Source organism: Myzus persicae, unplaced genomic scaffold, assembly GCF_001856785.1.
Source record: "Myzus persicae strain clone G006 unplaced genomic scaffold, MPER_G0061.0, whole genome shotgun sequence".
In the NCBI taxonomy this organism is placed as follows: domain Eukaryota; kingdom Metazoa; phylum Arthropoda; class Insecta; order Hemiptera; family Aphididae; genus Myzus; species Myzus persicae.
Window position 1 is genome coordinate 130,609 of NW_019104076.1, and position 21,088 is coordinate 151,696.

Consider the following 21,088-nt stretch of genomic DNA (forward strand, 5'->3'; position numbering starts at 1 on the left):
GTTTTCCAAAAACCATAGCTCACGAATTTGATGGTGGTGGTGGTGGTGACAAATACATTTTGTCTAAAATGTCATAAAACCTTAAGTCAATTCACTTAACAATTAAATCAATTTTTTATGAGGTAGAAAAAATGTATTTTTTTATTTATATTCAATGGGGAATTTATTGGTTATCATTTATTGTATAAAATAAAAATTAATAAAAATATATTAAATATACACACTGATATATTCTGAGAGGTCACTAGTGGTTTACGTGAAAACTGAACCCTCAAAACCTTTGGTATAATGTTTTGTCTATCCTACGTCAGTGACATCATTTCTTGCCTTTCAGGATCTTCCTAGCATCTTCTTTTTATTTTTACAATAGTACCAAAATAAGTTTTTTAATGCTGTAAAAATTCTATGAGACCAGGCTATGTTATATGTGCTCTTACTAGATGATAGTTACTACACAGCACACACATGTACCAATTTAAATCATAAATTAATTAATTTAACACATTTTGGTTAATTTATTTAAAACCAAAATAATGATTAAGATTTAGTAAGTTATAAGTGTCAAAAACAAAAAATGATATAAATAGTATTGTTTGTACAGTGTTTGCTATAAAATACTATTTGCAATTTTATTAACTGACATAGTGATTTGAGTATCAACAACATTGTATAGTTTTCATCTGAAGTAGTAAATTATGCTTTCAAATATGATAAATAATAACAAACAAGACATATTGTATTCTATAAATTAAATTACATATCATGATTTATATTTTTATAAATGTTTAATAATTCTGCTAACATTCACAAGACAAACAAAAAGTCGTCAATTTAATATTTCTTAAAACCTTAAACCTATAATTATGACAAAACACTTACACTTAAGACAAAAAAAAAAAAAAATATTTATTAATATTTAACATCACAATATCAATATGTATTAGACAAATCATTATACTGAAACAATAAAAAAAATATTATCACACTGGTACATATGAGAGGGAACTTCTAAGACTTTAACACTATTTGTTTGTAGCCACAGAAATTTAAAATTATGTATATAAAAAAAGGTGCACAACAAGAAATATAATTTTAAAGACACTATTATGCGAGAAACTTATATAATTGTTTAGTTAAGGATAATTACATTGTTATCAACTAGTTTTATTAGTTGAGATGGAAACCTTTTTCAAGAGTTGCAGCCAACAGGCGTTCCCTCAATGTAAGCTCATCAGGATACTCTGGTAATTTCAAGTAATGGACGCAAGTGTTTACTGATGGGAAGCTACCTGCACCAGCATCAACTTTACGTACCACAGTTAGCCTTGGATATAGATTGGCGAGACCACCCGGTGGTAATGACGAACAACCCGTAGTAAATTGTAAGAATGCTTTACGTTCTTCAGAATTCATTTGTTCCAAAACGTTCACCAAACGTAAAAATCCAGGACTGAAATAATATTTTAGCATTGTTAATGATTATGAAAGATAACTGTCTACTACTAGATTAAATTTTATACATAACTCAAAAGCTATAAGTGTTTATTTATAAGCATAACAATTTCAATGCTTCAGAAATTGTTTAACTATGTTAAAAGTTTGTACATTAATATTTTCTATCTTAAATCGTTCATTTTAATAAAACTGTATTGAATTAAAAGACAGTGAGTACTATAATAAGTTATAATTAATTTAAACTATATTTAAAATGTATTAATACATTTTCTTTTTTTATACCTTTCTTTGTTATATCCTAATTTGGGTTCTGTGTAGTTCAATAGATCTTCTCGCGTCCATTCTGGTTCTTGTTGGCCACATAACATTCGTCTAACCTCAAGTGGAGTAAATGCATTTAACTTTTCGTTTGAAAATACACGGCAAAAACCTGCCTTTAGTGCATCCATTTGCCTCTTGATGCCTGTTTCCAATATAAAATCGGTCAATAAACTAACATATTGCTCTACATTATCCATGTTAACATCCTGGCTTAGACCCTCATCGACCAAATTAATGTAGGTAAATGGGAAACAGTAAGACGATGGTAAATAAATCATGCTCAAGCTCAGATTTTCTAGATGCACTTTGCCGGTTTCACCACACTGAAATTGTAAGTTTTTGATTAGTTCATTTTTTTCTTCATCGCTCAATGATTGATCAAGTAAAATTTTTTCTTTTGCCAAAATTAACACTTTTAAGTCTTTTATAAACACAGCTTGATCCTCGTCAATGTCAAACAAATCCGATTCATTCAGAACTCTACCCGATCTAATTAAACAATTGCATTTGTTAATATAATTTCAAATTGTATAATTTTATTAATGAAGTACTTACTCATTATTTTTTGCTTTAGTTAAAAGTTTAAGGAATGGCAATGACAATGGAAGGTCAATTAAGCGATTATCTTGAAGAACTTTAGCTAGGAACATGCCAAGGAACCAAAAATGTTTTACAGCTCTATCACAACACGGTGAATCTTGAGGTAACGGTGCTGGGTAAAGTCCACCAGTCCGTCTAACATAATAGCCAGGTGGTTTGGCTCCTTCCTCAAGCCAAATACATTGACGTGTCTCTTCAGGCATTTCATCATTACACATCCACATGCCTATAATACACACGTTTATTATTTTTTTTTACAAATTTACAGTGGGAAATTAATTAAAAAATATTCAATACTTACAGAGATCTTTTCGTTGAAACTCAGCAGCAATTAATGAATAAAATTCTAATGTGGGACCTAATCCAGTACCTTCTTCACCCATGAACTCAACTTCCAATACTGTTTGTCGATCAATATGAGCACGCATAAGTTGTCTACCCCAAGCGAGTATGTTTTCACCTCGTGGTATCCGAACACGATCATGTTTTAAACGACCCACTCTGTACTCTTCTTCTCGCCTAAGAGGAAGACTTGAACCGGTGCGATGTCTTTCCACATTCTCTCTCTGAGATTGCAACCATACAATTGATCTAAAATGAATAAATTAATTTTTATAACACAAATTAGAAGCAAATAAATAGTTATATAATATATTTTTTTACCTAGATGGCCCAAATGCAGTGCAATTAAAATACAAATGTCTCGTTTCAAATGGGAACAAAAATGAATAAGAAAGATTTAAATGTTCACACCATGATGGAAGTGCACCTGAACTTAATACCAGAGGATCTTGAATTTGTTGAACAAGTTTATTAGTCATTTTTTTGCTATTAAATATTTCACTGTTCATCAGCTCTCCATCATCTTTTATATGTGCTGAAAATTAGATTACATTGTTACTGTAGATTAATGATATAATTAATGGTGGCTAATGAAATGTACAAGTAATGAGGCAGATATTTTCCAAATTTCTGAAAGAAAATATTCTCAAACTTCTCATTTCTAAACCTATAATGATAAAATCAGGAGTACATAATATATGATAAAGATTGATTGGTTGAGAATTGATAGATTTTTTTTAGGTGAAAATGTTGTAATTTACTATTTAGTATACTAACTAGATGACAAACTAACACTTACCTCCAGCGGCAATATTTTTTTTTGTCTCATTTTATCATATAGTTTTTAGAACCTTGTCTCTTATATTTTCATTTCTACCAGTTAACTTAAGAAAAATGTAATAAGTTTAAATTACCGAAAGATGGAAAAAAAAATACATTACAATTGATTTGTTAGAATGTGAAGATACGTCAAAATGAAAAACTTTTATTTAAATATTTATATTTATCTTTCCTTCCATCTTATTAAACAAGTGAAGCTGTGTTTTACTTGTTTTACCCTGCCCTGAATATAATATATTATACACATTAAGCTATTAAATAAAATTAATTACCTTCAAAAAAGTCATCAGTGTATGGTTTAAGTAAGGAGATCATTGGATTAATGGAAAGATTATGAAGCTGCCTTAAAAGTTGAAGTACATGATCAACAGTACAACCTGTATTACTTAATTGTGTTCTTGTTGAAAATATGGGTAAATCTGAATCCCATTGATTATCAGGACCCACACTGAGCCTTTGATCTTTGTCGGTCAATTCTTCATACAAGATTCTACAAATAAATATTTTGTTATAATAATATAAATATAGTTATAACCAGAGGGTAGAGTTATAGGTTTTTATAAATATTTTAAATCATGCTAATATTCTCTAAAAGTACATCAAAATGTCTTTTATGCATAGGAGTTATTTACATAATATGTTAATTGGAACGTTTTAATATATACAAAGAGTTAATTAAAATGTTGACAAAATAATGTTGATAAACTTTGATACATTATAGATGAGTCTACTGCAGTAAATTAAGAAAAAATTATTTGTTAAAAGGTTCTATCTAAAAAGTTAACAAGTTGTTCAAATAAAGTAAAACGTACCTAAGACGTTCTTCAAAGGACCAGTAGGCAGTAAGACAGTACTAAAGATCATCGTATGCTAGCATAAAGTAGTTGCTTGTTGTAATATTAATTTGATAAGAATGAGATCAACTACTTTAATTTTTATCAGTTGATAAGGATAGAGATCATATACAATGGATAGTTGCATCTGCCTAAATATTTGAAGCTAACATAACTGAGAAGAATTGAAATAAATGCTCATACATACGATTTTTATAACGCATTCAATAGCAAGATTGGTACAACCGTTATTACATGCAATTTATATCACCATGGTTAAGTGAAACATATATAAATAATCGAAATGCATGTGCAATAGAAATCAGACCTCATGCGACTCATTGATAATGATGTGTTCAACACATTGTATGCGGATTTCAAAATGCAGTAGCTTTATAAATAGCATATGATCAAAATCTATACACTACAATAGTAATTTTTTGAGCACAAATATTATTTTAACAGAAAACCTTGTTATCTTGAAAAATATATTTGTTTAAATTTTTTCTATGATTATCACAAGTTACAAGAAAAGACAAGAGGAGATTTTACATTTAATAATGCATGACATTATTATTTACACAGATTAAATACAGTCATTGCAAGTACCTAGAGGGGAATATTAATTTTTTTTGAAATTCATAATGTTAATAAAACAAATGAATCATAATAATAATTAAGATTTTAAACACTTTTTCATCATTAAAAGTTGAGTTGAGTTGAGTCTCAAAATAAAAAAACAATAGAGTATAATACAGTCGTTGATAGTTGTGGGCCTATGGCTGCTTATCAGTATGAATTTTATTATGTAAATCAGTTTAAGTTTTTAAGGAGATATAATTCATATTTATTTTATGATACCCAAGTATCCAACAGAGTAAGTCATTTCACGTCAGTGGTTTACAATAAAAGAGAATAAAATATCCTACAGAGTAAAAGCTTTGTGTTCATCACCAAGCAAAACTAAACTATAAATCATGTGCGCATGAAAAATATCTTTGATACTATTGGGAAGACAGTGCACTATTTTATTTCTCTCTCTAACTTGCGGGCAATATAGCAAATTTGAGTTCAGTAAAACAAATCTTGTGTTGTTAGTTATAGTATTAGAGTGAATCTAAAATTATTACCTTTAACTTTAAGTTAAGAAAATAATTTGAATTTGAAGTAGAATTGTTTACATTATTTAAATTTTTATGGGAGTTTTACACTAAAATTGAATAATGCTCATAATTCAAAATAAACTTTCAATGTTGAGTAGTGTAGATAATAAATTATACATCTCACTCTAGTTCAAAAGCTTGCGATATAATCAAATATATATTATGATAACTTAATTAGACTTATACTCCCTCACCGACAAACATAAATGCATTGAACCCCAAAAATCATCCATCACAAAAAGGATTTAAAGGGGTGACAAATAAGAGTTGATCCACATTGAGTGAAATTTCCACTCTTTTGGCGAACAGAGTATAATTAAAATCTTTTGCTCACGTATAAGTAGGTTCCCAAATTCGTCTAGATTTTTCTTGGCGACTACCAAGGTCTGCCAATTGAGCCAACTTTTGAACAGCATGGAAAATTGTCCAATTGGAATCTTTAAGCTCAATTTCTACATCTTTGATCTGTAAATAATATTATAAATAAATACTTAACTTAAAAATTAAGATTCACTTCTTACTCCTGGCAAATTTGGTCCTTTTAGAGTCAACTTAATTCTCGGTAATGATGTTTGATTGTTAGTAGTACTTGAATTTTCAGTAAAAACATCAGGAACTTCATCATTTTCATCATCAGGTGGAGCGATAACTTCTAAATCAGATGTTTGGTTGACATTAGTACGCCCTGGCCGGGGATCAAATGCTGGTATTAATGCTGTAAATTCTCTTCTAAGCACATAATCATCATCCCATGAGCGTCTTTTATATGGATTACCACATCTATCAGCACCCACAATACTTTCAATGGCAGCATGCTGCTGGGCTGCAAAAGCTTCATCTTCCTAAAGAAAAAAAATGTTATATTGATATTAATCAAATATATGACTAGATATTTTCAGATATTATAATAAATCAATAACATGATAATGAATCAGCTCATTTACTCCTTACCATACTTAGTAGATTTCTGGACACCATTACCTCTTCATATTCTTGTTCATCTTCATTTTCATCATCATCTGGAATATCATCATCTTCAACAATTTCCTCATCATCTTCAAGTTCTGCAAATAAAGCTGGGGCACGAACACTGTCCAAAAAATCCTACAAAAGACAAGATGTTAGCAAATAAAATAAACTATGAACCAATATAAAGACACTAACTTCTAAACTGACTTGTTCACTATCACTCGATGTAGATGCTAAGCTCATAGTTAGAGCTTCACCAACACAAAAAGTTCTATTTGCAATGGTAGTTATAGAACATGAATTATTAGTAGTATTATTAGCCGATAAGCTAGGATAACTTTGTGCTGTTTGAAGTAAACCACCTAGAACATTAATTTCAACATTTACATCCTAGTAATTAAAAATTAAAAAAATAATCTAGTTTCAATGTGTCATAAATTATATTTGAAGTATAAGAAGTAAATAAACAAATGATGAATAATGATATAACTATCAATACAATAAACTAATAGTGTTAACTTCAATTTTTTTAATTTGTGCTTCTTAAATAAAATAGATACTTATTTTTAAATCAAACACAAACAATCATTCAAAATATTTTTTAATTTATAAGTAGGTAATTTGAAGGAATGATTTCCAGATTATTATTTTTTTGCTGTTTCCTTAATAATAAGAAAAAGCTAATTAGTTAGTTATTTATAGAACGTAATATATACGAATAAAGTTCAGTGAATTATTATCCCAATATAATATTGTTATTGTAATTTATGTACTATGATATAATTGGGCATGTAGCACTGTGCACCAGTGGTGCACAAAGTTTGTCTTTTAGGCATCCAGCAGTTTAACGGTTCAATCAATTAAGTGCAAAACTGTATACTTCAATGTGAATTATATATATTATTAATATTTAATACACTACATACAATATAATGTATTCTTTTATTGTCCTCAAGCAGCCATTAATAGGTACTCGTACTACGCTTATAATTACTTACTTGGAAAATTAGTAGATAGAGCCAAACGAACAAGACTAGATACTGAAGTTGGTACTCGTTGAGGCATATGGTTACCGATTTGAGATTGATTATTATGACTATTGTTTCGATCAAAATTCCTATACTTTTGATATGGAGCATATGTTTCAGCTAAAGGCTTTTGTAATGGAATATCTCCTTGTGATCTAGGTGGTGCATTAGATGCTAAATTTGGTACACTAACACTCATGTGATTTGAAGAATTATTTCGGTTCTCTTCCTTTTTATTTTCTTTTTCTAAATCTAACAAACAGTTAACAAGTTAACATCTTAAAACAGTTCATCTGAACATAAATAATTTTAAGTTTTTCAAATCATAACAATACCTGAATTGTTTGGGCTACATATTTCTGTATTAAAAGCTGAATTATTTGCATTGTTTATTAAAGTATCAGTAGATAGATCTTGAGTCTGGGTATTGGAAGCATCTGGTGTATTATGATGCATAATTATTATTGGCTTATCTTTTGAATTGACCTAAAACATAGATTTAACATTGGACATAATGTGTTTAACTTTAAAATTAAAACAATATACAGAATACTAAAAATAAATAAATAATTTACTTTATTATTAGGAGGTGTATCAATTTGAATTGATTGCAATGTGTGAACTAAACTGGTAACAGAACTACGTCTGTACGTTGGTTTTACTCTTCCCAAAGCTGGTAAAAATTCTTCTTCATAGCAGTTACTGTTTTTTTTATTATTTTCAATATTTTGTTGAGTTTCATCTAGTAAAAAAATAATAGAGTTAAAATAACATTATACATGATTGATTTCTATATTATTTTGTATACCATTTGATGTAGATTCAACAATTGTGGCGAGATCTACAGAAGGAGTTGGGTGGACAACTATTCGAAGTGAATTATCTAATGAATTTGTAGTTACTGGGGTAACTCCAGAGGGTTCCATTCTCATAACTGACATTAAGCTATCAGTGAATTGTTGAGCAGCTTGCTATAATATAATTAATATAATTAAATATTTGATAAATATAATATATACAATACATTTCGGAAAAACAATAATGAATGTACATTTAAATAAAAAAAAAATAATAATAATGAGTTTCAACAGCATACCTTTACTGCTAAACTCTCTGCAGAAGATATTTGATCTGTACTGGTTACAGAAGCAACAGCATTATTATCATTAGATGCTTCAGGTAAAATAGGAGTGGAACTAGACATTCTGGTCATGATGTTAGATAAGGTTGTGTTTGGAATGTTTTTGAACATTTTTGAAGCTATCAAAACAAAAAAATATATATAATTAATAATCAGATTTTTTTTGATTTTTTGAATGGTTGCAAATAATTAACATGCGGTTAACACAATGGTTTTCTATTAAAGATATACATGAATAGGAATTTATGTTAAACAATTTAGCCTTAACAGTGCTTGATTTGGAAAGGTGTATCACTCATTCTATTTTCATAGCATTGAAGCATATTAAATTATTTTAGCACACTTATTGTAGATAACAAATGTTTAACAGTTGTTTTAATCTTTTTTTCTAATTCGAGCACTGGTTATGCTATGGTGCAAGCTATAATCATATTTTAAATCGAATATAAATGCTTACGGGTAATCTAAATTCTAGAGGATAAATTTTAACTATACATTTATACAAAGGGTTCTGCATGCTACAAATAAAAACACAAAACTGGCAGTTTTTGAGATTATACACAACTATCATATTTATCACATACAGGCAGATGTAGTTTGGGGTTCATTGACTAGCCGTAGATCATACTTTCCTTCAGCACCCATTCGGTACGAGTTTGTAACTCCATGATCCCACACAACATCTATCCAACCTAGCCCCAATATTAAAGTCTTAGATTTAAGACTTAAAATTCATATAATTATAATAAACCAAATGTAAACACTATTTACCATTATGCAAGTCTCCTGTAACTGTCCCTACACAAGGTGGATTTCCATCTTGATCTCTCCATTTCCAATCTATACCACGCATAACTCGAGCACCAGTCACCATTTGTTTATACATTTGAGCCTTGAACATACGTCTTTGGCGTTTAAGACTAGCTTCTGCTTCTTTAGCTGCTTTACCTACAATATACAATTTTTTTTTATTTTATGGATAAAAATTCTATGAAATAATAACTCACCCAAGTCTTCACATACACCAGTAACACTTCCATAAATCTCAAAACCAGATAATGAGAGATAATGTGTTTGCCCTGATGCATTTTTACCATTCTGTTGTATTCTAATATGTCGCCAGCCCTGAGTTTCTTCTTTATCATTTATTTCTATGGACCAAGTAGCAGTATTTCCTGGTTCATTTAATGCTGTATCATCAATGTGTGTGTATAATGTAGTCCAATTGGTACCATCTTTAGACATCTGATTAAAATATGTTATAATGAAAAATACTCATATAAATTATAAAATGATTATCTTACTTGAAATAACCAATTTCGTAGAGCAGAACGACCATAACCTCTAGCATGCCTAAGTGTATAATCAGTTGGAATTATAAATAATCCTAAGTCAATAGAAAACCACGCCTTGCTATCATCATTAGTATGACAGTTAATCGCAACAGAATCCCTACTTAGAATATCTTCAACTTGACCATATGGTAAATTACGACCATCTGAAGACTGAACTAGCATTAATCCATATTGACCTGGGTTAACCCAATCTACTGTAGTTTTTCCATTTGTTCCAATCCAGTATAATACACCGTTTTTATCAAAATCATAATAATGTTTGAACTTCATTGGTACATTATTTTTATCTTTGAGTTTTTTAACATAATTATATGTGATGCGCTCATGATCATACCACTGTTTTGCAACCATTTTTAATAGATGTTTTTCAAGTTGATGCACGGTTGTTAGAGGCTCCATTCTTAAGCCTCTACCTGTACGATCAACAAGAGTGGTTTCTTTTACAGCTTTTTCCAAACGAAATCTGACGCGTCTTGACAATATCTAAAAAAATAGTTTTAACATTAAAATATAATTTTACAAAGATCAGTAATCTATTAATATTGTTTTACTTGTAATCCATGAAAAGCACCAGGTGATTCATACAAGTACACAGGTAATCTTTCAATAGATTCTAAAACAGATATAAGCTTTTGCACTAAAACAGAAGCACAAGTCTCTAATCCTTTTTCATTTTTCTTTTCCTAATCAACAATTAAAAATAAATTAGATCAAATAATTTTAAGAATATAAAACAATTATTTATTTACCTTGAAACATTTAACAAAAATGTCGATCCTGAGTTTCTGTAACTCTACAACTTCATCGCCTTGTTCATGACTACTGATAGTCAAAAGTTTCAACAACACTTCAACTAAACCACTGCTATATATTTCGTATGCTGAAACACTGCCTTCATCCTCCATTAATAATTTTTTCAAGTCTAATACTGCTTTGCAAAGAGCTGATGCCCAAAAATCTTTATTAGAGCTGTCTTTGATCACAGAAGACTGAAAAATTATTATAACATATTATTAATTAAACAGGGATAAAAAAAAGTTGTTTTACTACGTTTTATCAAAAATATATATATTTAGAAGTAAGCACTAAGCATACAAAATTATTACTTATGCAATCGCAACTACAGTCCGTATCATCTATAATGACGGTCAAGGGACCGTAAAATATACGTCGTTATAACCAATTTTTTATTTTTATCTATATATTATACACTCGAATTTTACTCGTACAATGAATTTTTAAACCACACAAGTATATTATTATAATTTAAATTTGATTTTACAAATACATACACATATATTATTATATTATACTTAACTTACAATTTAAAATATTGTTTACTTTATATATATTGTTTTACATTTTCTATTTTACACAATTATTTTAAGAAGTCAGTGATTTTTAGCTGCTTTGATTTATCATTTAATAGCATATTTTGTATAGTGAGTTTTAATGAATTAAAATTTTGATTCAAGTCAATACTATTTAGTAATGAAAAATTAACAATATTTTCTAGTGATTTATATGCTTCGTCTATGGTTAAATAATCCACTACCAAATTCAGTCGCAATATTACTGTTTTTTTCATTATTCTACAAACGAAAAATTGTATGCGCTTTTTCTTCGACAGAAAATTTTTTCGCTTATTCATTTTAATGTTTTAATGAAACACGTTCAACGGTACTAACTTAACTAAAATATCAAACCAATATTTTTAGATTTGTAGTAATATCTCATTATGTGTACAATAATATATATTACACTTCTATCTTGTTAATAGCTTAAATGCTATTTTAAAAACGTATGAAAGCAGCTAATATAGTAATACATTACACAATAACTATGTGAAGATAGTAGATACCCTATCTGTTGGTAACTACACCGATAATATTAGACAATCATTTGTGAAAAAAATAATATAGTTGTTATATACGATTAAAATGTGTGTTGCAGACCGATTTTTAAGTTGTATTAGCCGATATAGTCGTTACAATCAGTTATTTTGTATGTTAAAATAAACAAAATTTTGTAAGGTACTTGTAATTAACATCGTTATAACTCATATGTCGTTACGACCGACGTCGTTATAGGTGGTACCGACTGTATTTACTATAGACTCAAGATTATTATATTTTAAATAATAAATATACATACTTGATTATGAAGAGCTAATTCAATGGCTTTAACAATTTTGCTTAACCTTGCAACAACACCCCTAGGCTGAGCCTGGGCAGCTTTAAAAAAAGTATCAAATATTTCTTGTGCTTGTTTACGGATCTAAAAAATGAATTTAGAAATTGTTTGAATAAATAAAAATCAAGAAGCTGTAAGTAACTAACCCTTTGTCCAACACTTTCGGCTGTTGTTGCTACTATATTTGCTTTTTTAACTGTTTCCCAACCCGAGGTAAAATCACTTTTAAGTGGTATCAAAGCAGTAAACATGTGTTGATTGCCACGATTAGATTGGAAGGAAAATCCATTGGTTCCAAATATTAATGTTGTAATTTGCTGTAATATTAAACAAATATTTTACTAAAATAATTCTTTAATAGATAAGTAACCAAGAAATATATATACTTGTAAGCCATCAGAGTTTTGTATGCTAAGTTCACAATCTTTCTTAGAAATAAGAATCCAGTTACCAACTGCTATTCTATTTAAACCAGGAATACTTAAAATTGGTTGGCTCACTGTGTTAAGCTTAACAAACACTTTCGCTTTTAAATATTTTTCAATAAATTCAGTTTTGTTTTCTAAAAGTAATACAAATGTACTATTAATGTAATCATAAACATAATATAAAGTGTTATTTTTTCCATGTAATCAAAACAATAAGTATTATACAATACAAGTTAATATCTATTATTACAATTTAAAATTAGAACGTTCTTGGTATTAAGTAATTTCTTAAGTGCAAAATTGATTAAGTTATACCAATGATATCACAATATATTAATTGAGACACAAAACATATGTAAAAAATTGACTGAGAGAATAATTTATGATTGTGATTTAATGTTTTACAGTTAGTACAAATCATCAATGTCTAAATTGTTATAGAAAATATTAAAATCCCTTGGAGTATACAAAATTATTTGAAATTTTAATGGCCATTCATACATAAGATAATATAGTATATACTGTATCACAAAACAATAAAAATCTAGTAAAAAATATAGGGTGTCATCATTATGTTGCTGATAGTATATTAATAGGTTAAATTCTGAGATTTAATCAAAAAAATTATTTTATTAATTTAAAACTAGGAACTTAAACCAATTAGAAAATTATAATATTAAGAATTCAAAACAAGTTCATTAAATTAAATTAATAATAATAGTTATTAATTAAATTGCATATTTACCATCAGAAGATGGTTGATCAGAAACTCTAGTTTTATCTGTATCAAATTCAAGATAAATTTAGAATATATACATATTGCCATATTGGAAAGTGCAAAAGAAAATAATTTGTATGTATAAATTTACTTGTATCAGGTTGTCCTTCAGGGCTTCCACTGGAATACATTGTTGATAACTTATCGTTTATCATAAATCTAAACCAACCATTGCTACCATTTGACAACTCTAATACAACGTAGTCATTCCAAGCATAAAGACAATCTCGACCACGACAGAAAAACCAATCTTTCCAATGATATGCATGACCTGGCAATATTTCTTTAGCATCCTCAATTTGAATCTGAGTAATCAATAAACACATGATTTATTACATCATTGCAAAGAAATATGTTCACATAGAACATTAATTTTAATCGTTGAATTTTTATTCTTCAATCAAAACAATTAAAAAACTTTAATATATCAAAATGAAATACACACATTTTTTGAATCAATTTGCTGATCATTATCCTTTTCTGGATTATTATCAGGTCCAATAAGCTGTTGTACTTTACAAAAAACTCCAAGACGAGCAAAATGGTCAAGAAATGTATCTTGACATTTATTTAAAAGATCATAAATGGTCTGCAAAGCGATAACATGTCCATCATCATCCTCCTAAATTAAACAGTATCAATTTTTTAAACATGCATTATCAAAATCAAGTGATATCAAAATACATTGAAAACATTATATTTAATATACGAATGCAAGGATTAATACATTGTTAAAGACACTTGCAACTATATCTATTAAGGAGATTCAATCCTGGGTATGTTGTTTTTAGCCAAAATGTACTTAAACCAAATGTACAGTTTATAAACTATTTTGGGAATTGGATAAAATTTCTAAAAATATATTATAATTTGAAAATTACTTTTAGAAGTATCTTGAAATCAATATTTTCTTAAAACTTTCAGAATATTAAGAATTTAAAAATAGTTATTTCGAACTAATGGATAAATTAAAATGTTTTCAGAAATTTTAATGAATTAAAAGACTTAATGGACATTAAGTTAATTAATACAATTATTGCCAAAATATTTTGTATTCAATATACACTATATTGACATGTATGTACGCTGTACACGTGCGAGTGCTCTGTTAATTATTTTACACTATAGCCATACATACTAAACACTATTAAGAATGAGATGGTACCTTGATGACCAACTTCTGCGCATAAGAGTGGCTTTGGTCTAAAGCAGTCGGTGACAAAAATTGGTCACAGCCAAGGTACAATCTCATTCTGAATAGAGTATAATGATCACTTACTTACTAATTACACACACACTTAGACGCCTAGCCCATAAATCCTTTAAATCAATTGATATCGAATTCCCTTAATAGATTATATATTAATACTAAAATAATATTAAATATTAAGTACATAAATGCGTCTTTTATTAATTAAATTGACAATTTATTTCAATATAAAATATTAATTTTATCTATAACTGCATTTTAACACAGTTGAAGTAAATGCTACTGGACGCCCTTCACTCCAGCCTTCAAGTCTTGTAAATTATATTACATATACAGTAGAATATGTTTAATTGGGAGATCACATTAGAGGGACAAATTGGCAATCGCCAATGTTTGAATTCAGTTATTTGGGACAAATAGATAACTGCCTTATGTGTCCTAATCAAGTGGATTCTACTGTATATTACTTATTGTAATTAATGGTACAGATCGTAGGTATTCGTTTTTCTTAATAAATAAATAAAATTGTTACATCGATTTCCCTATGCAACGACACAATTTTATTAAGAATATAATTGAAATAAGTACAACAGAATTGTTGTGAAAAGTTTTGAAATTAAAATTTTTTCATTAGAATTTGAAAATTACTGATTTTACTTAGTATTGATACACACGATTACTTTGATAAAGATTTAATTTTTAATTACAATTATAATGAAATCCGAAGGTCATATTTAATCATTGTAATACCATCAATAGGAAGTGGGGGGGGAGGCACTTACACATTTGTTTTTTTTAAATCAGAAGGACCTCCCTATAAATATAAATTTAAAACTTTGTATGTAAAATAACAGATTTTAAGATTTAATAAGGTATAAGATTATTATGAAAAATCAATCATTCAATTAAATGTATTATATTATGCATAGTCCTAAAATTGTCTATGAGGCGTGCAAAACAATTAGGTTATTTTACCATCAAAGATTTATAATTTTTTTTAACAATTAACATCTTGTAGAGTTTTCGAGGCAAATATTTCTGGCTCTCACCACTCATATCACAGTAAAACAGCCAAGTCTTATCCTGGAATAAAGTTAATTTGGCAAAATAAAAGCACTTTTATTTCCTAGATAGAATAAAATAGTTCAGAATTTATAAAACTAATGAGAGGAATGTAAAAATACAAAAAAAATATTAGAAAATAAATAAAAAATAAATTTGAAATATTACCTCATTATCAAGAACTGTGGCAAGTACTTCAACCAACAAAGGAGCAAGATTATTTGGACAATCAGGTCTACATATATCCTCAAGCCAATCTGGTTTTATGTAATGAACCATTTTTTTAATTAAAGAAAGAGATGTTCTCCTAAAAATTTGTTTTCAAATATATTATACCAAAAATAGAAGATAATTCTTTTATTTATTTAAAAAATTACCTAATTGATGGAAGCATAGTTGATTGAAATGTATGACAAAAAACAGGCATTAAGCGTTTAAGATAAATTGCAGCCATCTCAGGATCTCCTTTTGGTTCTTTAGATTCATTTGACTGAACAATTTCATTTTTGGAAGACATCAACCACTCTACAAAAGTATTATTAGCGTTAACTCAAATTAAATTATTGAAAACTAATTATTAGTTATCTAACCAGGAGATTCCAATATAGTAGCAACTTCACGATGTCCTTCATCCATTCTTTCTCGGGCCTTATCCAATGGGGTTTTCCCCTCTTCATCCCGAAGTTCTGGATTAGCACCATTTTTTAGAAGGATTTTAGCTATGGATGGCCTTCCAAAACAGGCGGCATAATGCAATGATGATGATCTCAGACCTTTATTGACATCAGCTCCTTTAGAACACAAATATTCTACCATTTCTTGAGTACCAAATGCAGAAGCCCAGTTAAGTAGAGTCTGACCCACTTCATCCACAAAGTTTACGTCAATTGCTAAGAGAATTATCAAAATTATAGAGTTTATGATTAAATGAGCTGTAGATTCAATTTTACATACCACCTGAATTAACAGCTTCCATCAATGCTTCTGTGTCTTTACTTCTGATACAATCAATTAAATGGCGTTGAGATTTTTCTGCACTAGAATCTAAACGACGAAGTTTTGGTAATAAAGGATTATTACTTGTACATGCTACTGTACTCCATGATACCGCATCACGCCCTTCAAGAAGTAAGACTAGTAATAAATCAACTAAACGCATTGTGTCCAAACAACATCTAAATTATAAATTAGTATAAATTAGGTACAACAATAAATAAATAACATATTGAAAAATATTATTAAGAGTACAAATAGACAATTTAAATAATTACCTTTCGTCGCCTTTTAGAGCTTTTTCAATTGCATCAGCTAAGTTAGATCTAAATAAATCCTAAAAAAAAGTTTTTTTAACTATTTTTATGATTCTAAAAAGTATTATTTGTATAATTTAAAATGCTGTTTTTAGTAAATAAGACATACATGAGAAACAGATTTAGATCCACGACAAAGGGTAGTTAACAAGCTTATAACTGTAGATATGGACTGAGAAGACTTAACCTCAGTTGTTGAAGTATTCGTATTTAGACCTGAAAATGGTAAATAGAAATAATATGTTACATAATATTTTATGAAAAAAATAATCGAGGAATTATTATTATTAAATACTATTGAATTATTTCAAAAATTATGTACCAGGTGTTCCTATATTTGTTACTGTAGGTCCAGCCGCTGAAGATAATCGAAGTATCAATTCATTTAAAAGTCCGTGTTGTGCTAAAGGAGCTGGGTCAATTCCACGACGTGTAAATCTATCAGACAATGACGCAAAGCATCTCAAAGCTCCATCGGAAACATGAGAGTCGTCATGTTTAAGCATTGTAGATAAAGACTCAACACAAGTAGGTAATGATGCTTCATTTGGTTCCATTTTAGTACACAATCTAGAAACTACAGTCATAGCTGAATGTAGGGTATCTTTGTGCACACAAGATCCGACATCACTAATGAACAATAATACAGAACTTAGGCCACCAGCCTCAAAAACAGCACCTGCTTCACGAGTGCATATTAGTTCCAATACCTAGATTATCAAAAAAAAAATTAATTACTTGTTTGAAATTCCTCACAGTTAAAAATGAACATACTTTACAACACTGTTCAGCTAAATCTTTATTTGTTCTTGAAAATATGTCTGTGATTACTAATCGATTGCAAATTGCTTTTAATGCACCATCAATTGCCACAATACGTCTAGTACATTCAGCAGACACATCTAAATAATAAGTAATAGCTCTAGCAGTCACTTCAAGCACACTATCGGGAGCACTTTCATCAAGAAATATCCGACAAAGTGCTGGCAAAAATGAGCGGGGCGGACATCTAAAACATAAAGTTTTACTCATTAATAATTTAAAATTTTATATTTAATTAAAAGAAAAAAACTAATGCCTTACACTTCAAAACATCTGTCAACATTATCAGACATCAATAGTAACATGCATAACTGTTCAAGTGCAATGAGTTGCATATCTCTTTCATCACCCTGGCCCATGTTAAGCCACTCCAGAAGAGTTTCTGGATCAACATCAGCCATCTTTTATGAACAATCGTACAGTGAACTCTAAAATATTTAAAAAATATATTTAATGGATAAATAAACAAAGTGAACAACACATTTCATATTAAAATAAAAACAATGTAACGTGTAATATAGGTGGACACAACTATTTGGCAGAGATCTGGGTTCATAGTAAATTTATATAATTTTATATCAAGGTCATGGCAAGTAATCAAAAGTAACTAAATGATATTATTTTGAGTAATTTATTTAGTTTAAAAAAAGTTTTATTGCACACTTTGTCATTTTTTTTGTTCTTATAAAAAAATTTAAATAAGTCGCAAAATTATGATTAAATAAATATAATGTTGGTAAAAAGGAATTGTTTTTTGAATTTCTAAAAACATAACAATATTATGATTGTTTGTATATAAATATTATTATACCTATTTAACTTTTATCCAATACCTAGTATAGTGAAAAATAATATAAACTTGACTTTTGGACATGAAATACTGTTCTTATTTAGATAACAAGTAAATAAATGTTAAGCAAGTAGGTACTTAATTAAATTACTTTAGTTTCAGATTTAAAAGTGTAGGTATAAAATGTTAATACTGCTAAAATTAATATTAAAGAAAAATATGTTGAATACTCACACCTACACATTATTTATGATGATCTTTAAAACAGTGAACAGTTAATAATAAGAATATAAGTTTAACAATTGTTATGATCTAAATTGTCAAATTGTTTTGATTGTTGTAACTTAACCTTTTTCATAGTAAAAAAAAAATTATTACAATGAAGTTTCTAGAAGAATTTATGTGCATTTTTATGTTACAGAAACAGCCAAAAGTATCAAGTGGTTAAACAACCACTAGGAAATAAATCAATTTATAAAAAAAATCAGATTACCTACACACATGTTCAATAGGAATACTTTTGTTTATAAAGTTATTAAATAAATAAAATAAATACCTATGTATGTAGGAAGTTAAAAATAATGTACGTCCCAAAAATAAAACTTCCGATCAATGTTAAAATAATAATAACTTAGATAGTCAGTTACTTGTGTTTTCATGATATTATCATACCTTGACCTTAATAAAAAAAAAATCAATACCAAACACACAGATGATAACAATTTTACTGTAAATGTGTAAATGTACCAACATTGAATTTACTAAAAACAAAGTAGATGATAAACTATCAAGAACCAATAATTTAAAAAAAAAATATTATGTTTTATTATAGATACCTAATATTACACAGGGTTGTTTATTTAAAATAGGTATAATTGTTTCTGTCAGACAGATTTGTAGGTACATCCAATTTAAACTGTTTTTTTTTTTTACACAGGTCCAGATTTAAACTATGTGATTGCTGAGGTAGGTATCCTTTTAGCCCTTTAATAACTTTGGTCAAATCCAGGATTTTATATTGTAGACATCATAATAAAATATTAGGTACCTCAAATATTACTGTTAATATTACTTGAATATTACATGCATGTTACAAAATATAGGTACCCGTCTAATTACAGAAACTATAAATTAAAAATGTAATGAATACCTACTAAAATGTATTGGGTTTATAGTAGAAAACCTTTGTTTTATTTGTACCTATTAATGTCAAATTCAAATTTAAAAGTAACTGTTTATTTGTGAGGGGTAAACTTTACACATGCTAAAACAAACGTTCAATTTAACTAAAAATTGATATAAATAATAGGTACTAGTATTTCACAATAGATAACGTAATAGTTTATTACCTTAGTAAAATGTTTAACTGGTGTTAATAATGAAAAAAAGTTGTTTGAATTTAAGAAAATCTGTCCTCTTGTTATTGGAATAAACAAAATTCTTTTAATATCTCTAAAATAGACCCTCTTTACTAACAAATTATTACATATATAAATAACATAATATTCCTAATATCTTAAAATACAACATTAAAATACCAAAAATTAAATTCCTAATCATTGTGTAGATACAAAAGACAATATTATGCAATATTTAAACTGTTAAGTGTTGATAGGTGTTAAGATGAGTCAAAAACGATCATAAGTGTTTGAAACATCGTAAAATCCGGGAAGAGTGAACTAAACAAAAGAAGCAATTCAAATGGAGACGAAATTGGTAACATTGAAATGCAACAAGGAATATAATAACAGCTAATTTTATCACTTTGTGGATAAGATGATGCAGTTAACATCAACGGAACTCTTAGGGTTTACGGTGAAGGATCAAACTTATTAATGTTGGCAAAATGGACGATGATCGGTACACCACGAACACGACAGCAATAAATTGATGGGCAAGTAGGCATATATTAGTGAGGGGGCTTGAGGAGACTAAAATACGGTCTGCAACAACCTGGGCGTTCTGCTCAAGTTACGACGCCGATACCAGAGAAATGGCGACCGAACACCGACTTCTATACACCGTCCACGAGCGTGGAACAGGAGGTCGGTTTCGATTGTAAATGTATTTATTTTTTTTTGTTCGTGCCCATTGTCTCAACTCTAAGTCTATGTACTAGGCACGGCGGAATACTCACGTCACAATAGCGTCTATATTCGCCCAAAAACGTCGCGGAGCTACAACCACCGAACGTGCCGCGGCGCACAGCGCATATTCTGCACACGCTCAAACGCAGACAGTGGCACACGGCCGTAGACGACAACAGTAGAATGCAATAATAATTAATACACAATACCTATTATTACAGTACACTACTGACACCAGAACACACGCACTTACGCACGCGCAAACGACGATCGAGATCTGGAACCCGAACGAAACTGCGCGATGAAAATGGGAATATCCAAGTGAGAAACGGGAAAAAGTATTGCGTTATAACCATAGACA

At 28.8% G+C, this 21,088-nt stretch overlaps 1 protein-coding gene across 1 annotated transcript; it reads right to left on the minus strand.

The window, feature by feature from the left end:
• Positions 1–748: 748 nt before the first annotated feature.
• LOC111038370 (E3 ubiquitin-protein ligase HECTD1) lies at positions 749–21,080 on the minus strand. The gene is made up of 37 exons (XM_022321434.1): positions 20,778–21,080; positions 18,112–18,278; positions 17,803–18,037; positions 17,351–17,738; positions 17,138–17,244; positions 16,990–17,048; positions 16,673–16,893; positions 16,309–16,608; positions 16,096–16,243; positions 15,887–16,025; positions 13,892–14,068; positions 13,538–13,751; positions 13,414–13,449; positions 12,627–12,802; positions 12,387–12,557; positions 12,202–12,324; positions 10,797–11,036; positions 10,599–10,730; positions 9,997–10,530; positions 9,700–9,937; positions 9,464–9,640; positions 9,277–9,384; positions 8,648–8,811; positions 8,360–8,522; positions 8,127–8,293; positions 7,887–8,037; positions 7,522–7,803; positions 6,719–6,885; positions 6,506–6,658; positions 6,076–6,396; positions 5,889–6,019; positions 3,831–4,048; positions 3,040–3,253; positions 2,678–2,967; positions 2,332–2,602; positions 1,738–2,265; positions 749–1,450 (listed from the first exon to the last, which is right to left on the minus strand). The coding sequence occupies exons 2-37, from the start codon at positions 18,249–18,251 to the stop codon at positions 1,168–1,170; spliced, it is 7,566 nt and encodes a 2,521-aa protein (XP_022177126.1). The 5' UTR covers positions 18,252–18,278; positions 20,778–21,080; the 3' UTR covers positions 749–1,167.
• Between the last annotated feature and the right edge of the window lie 8 nt (positions 21,081–21,088).

What these genes read in the sequence shown, in the direction of transcription:
- LOC111038370 (XM_022321434.1), bottom strand. Translation starts at nt 18,251, where the DNA reads ATGGCTGATGTTGATCCAGAAACTCTTCTGGAGTGGCTTAACATGGGC. An exon ending in AGCAAATTGATTCAAAAAAT is followed by an intron (nt 13,752 to 13,891) that starts GTGTGTATTTCA and finishes TTGATTACTCAG; the next exon opens with ATTCAAATTGAGGATGCTAA. An exon ending in ACTGCATTTGGGCCATCTAG is followed by an intron (nt 2,968 to 3,039) that starts GTAAAAAAATAT and finishes TATTCATTTTAG; the next exon opens with ATCAATTGTATGGTTGCAAT.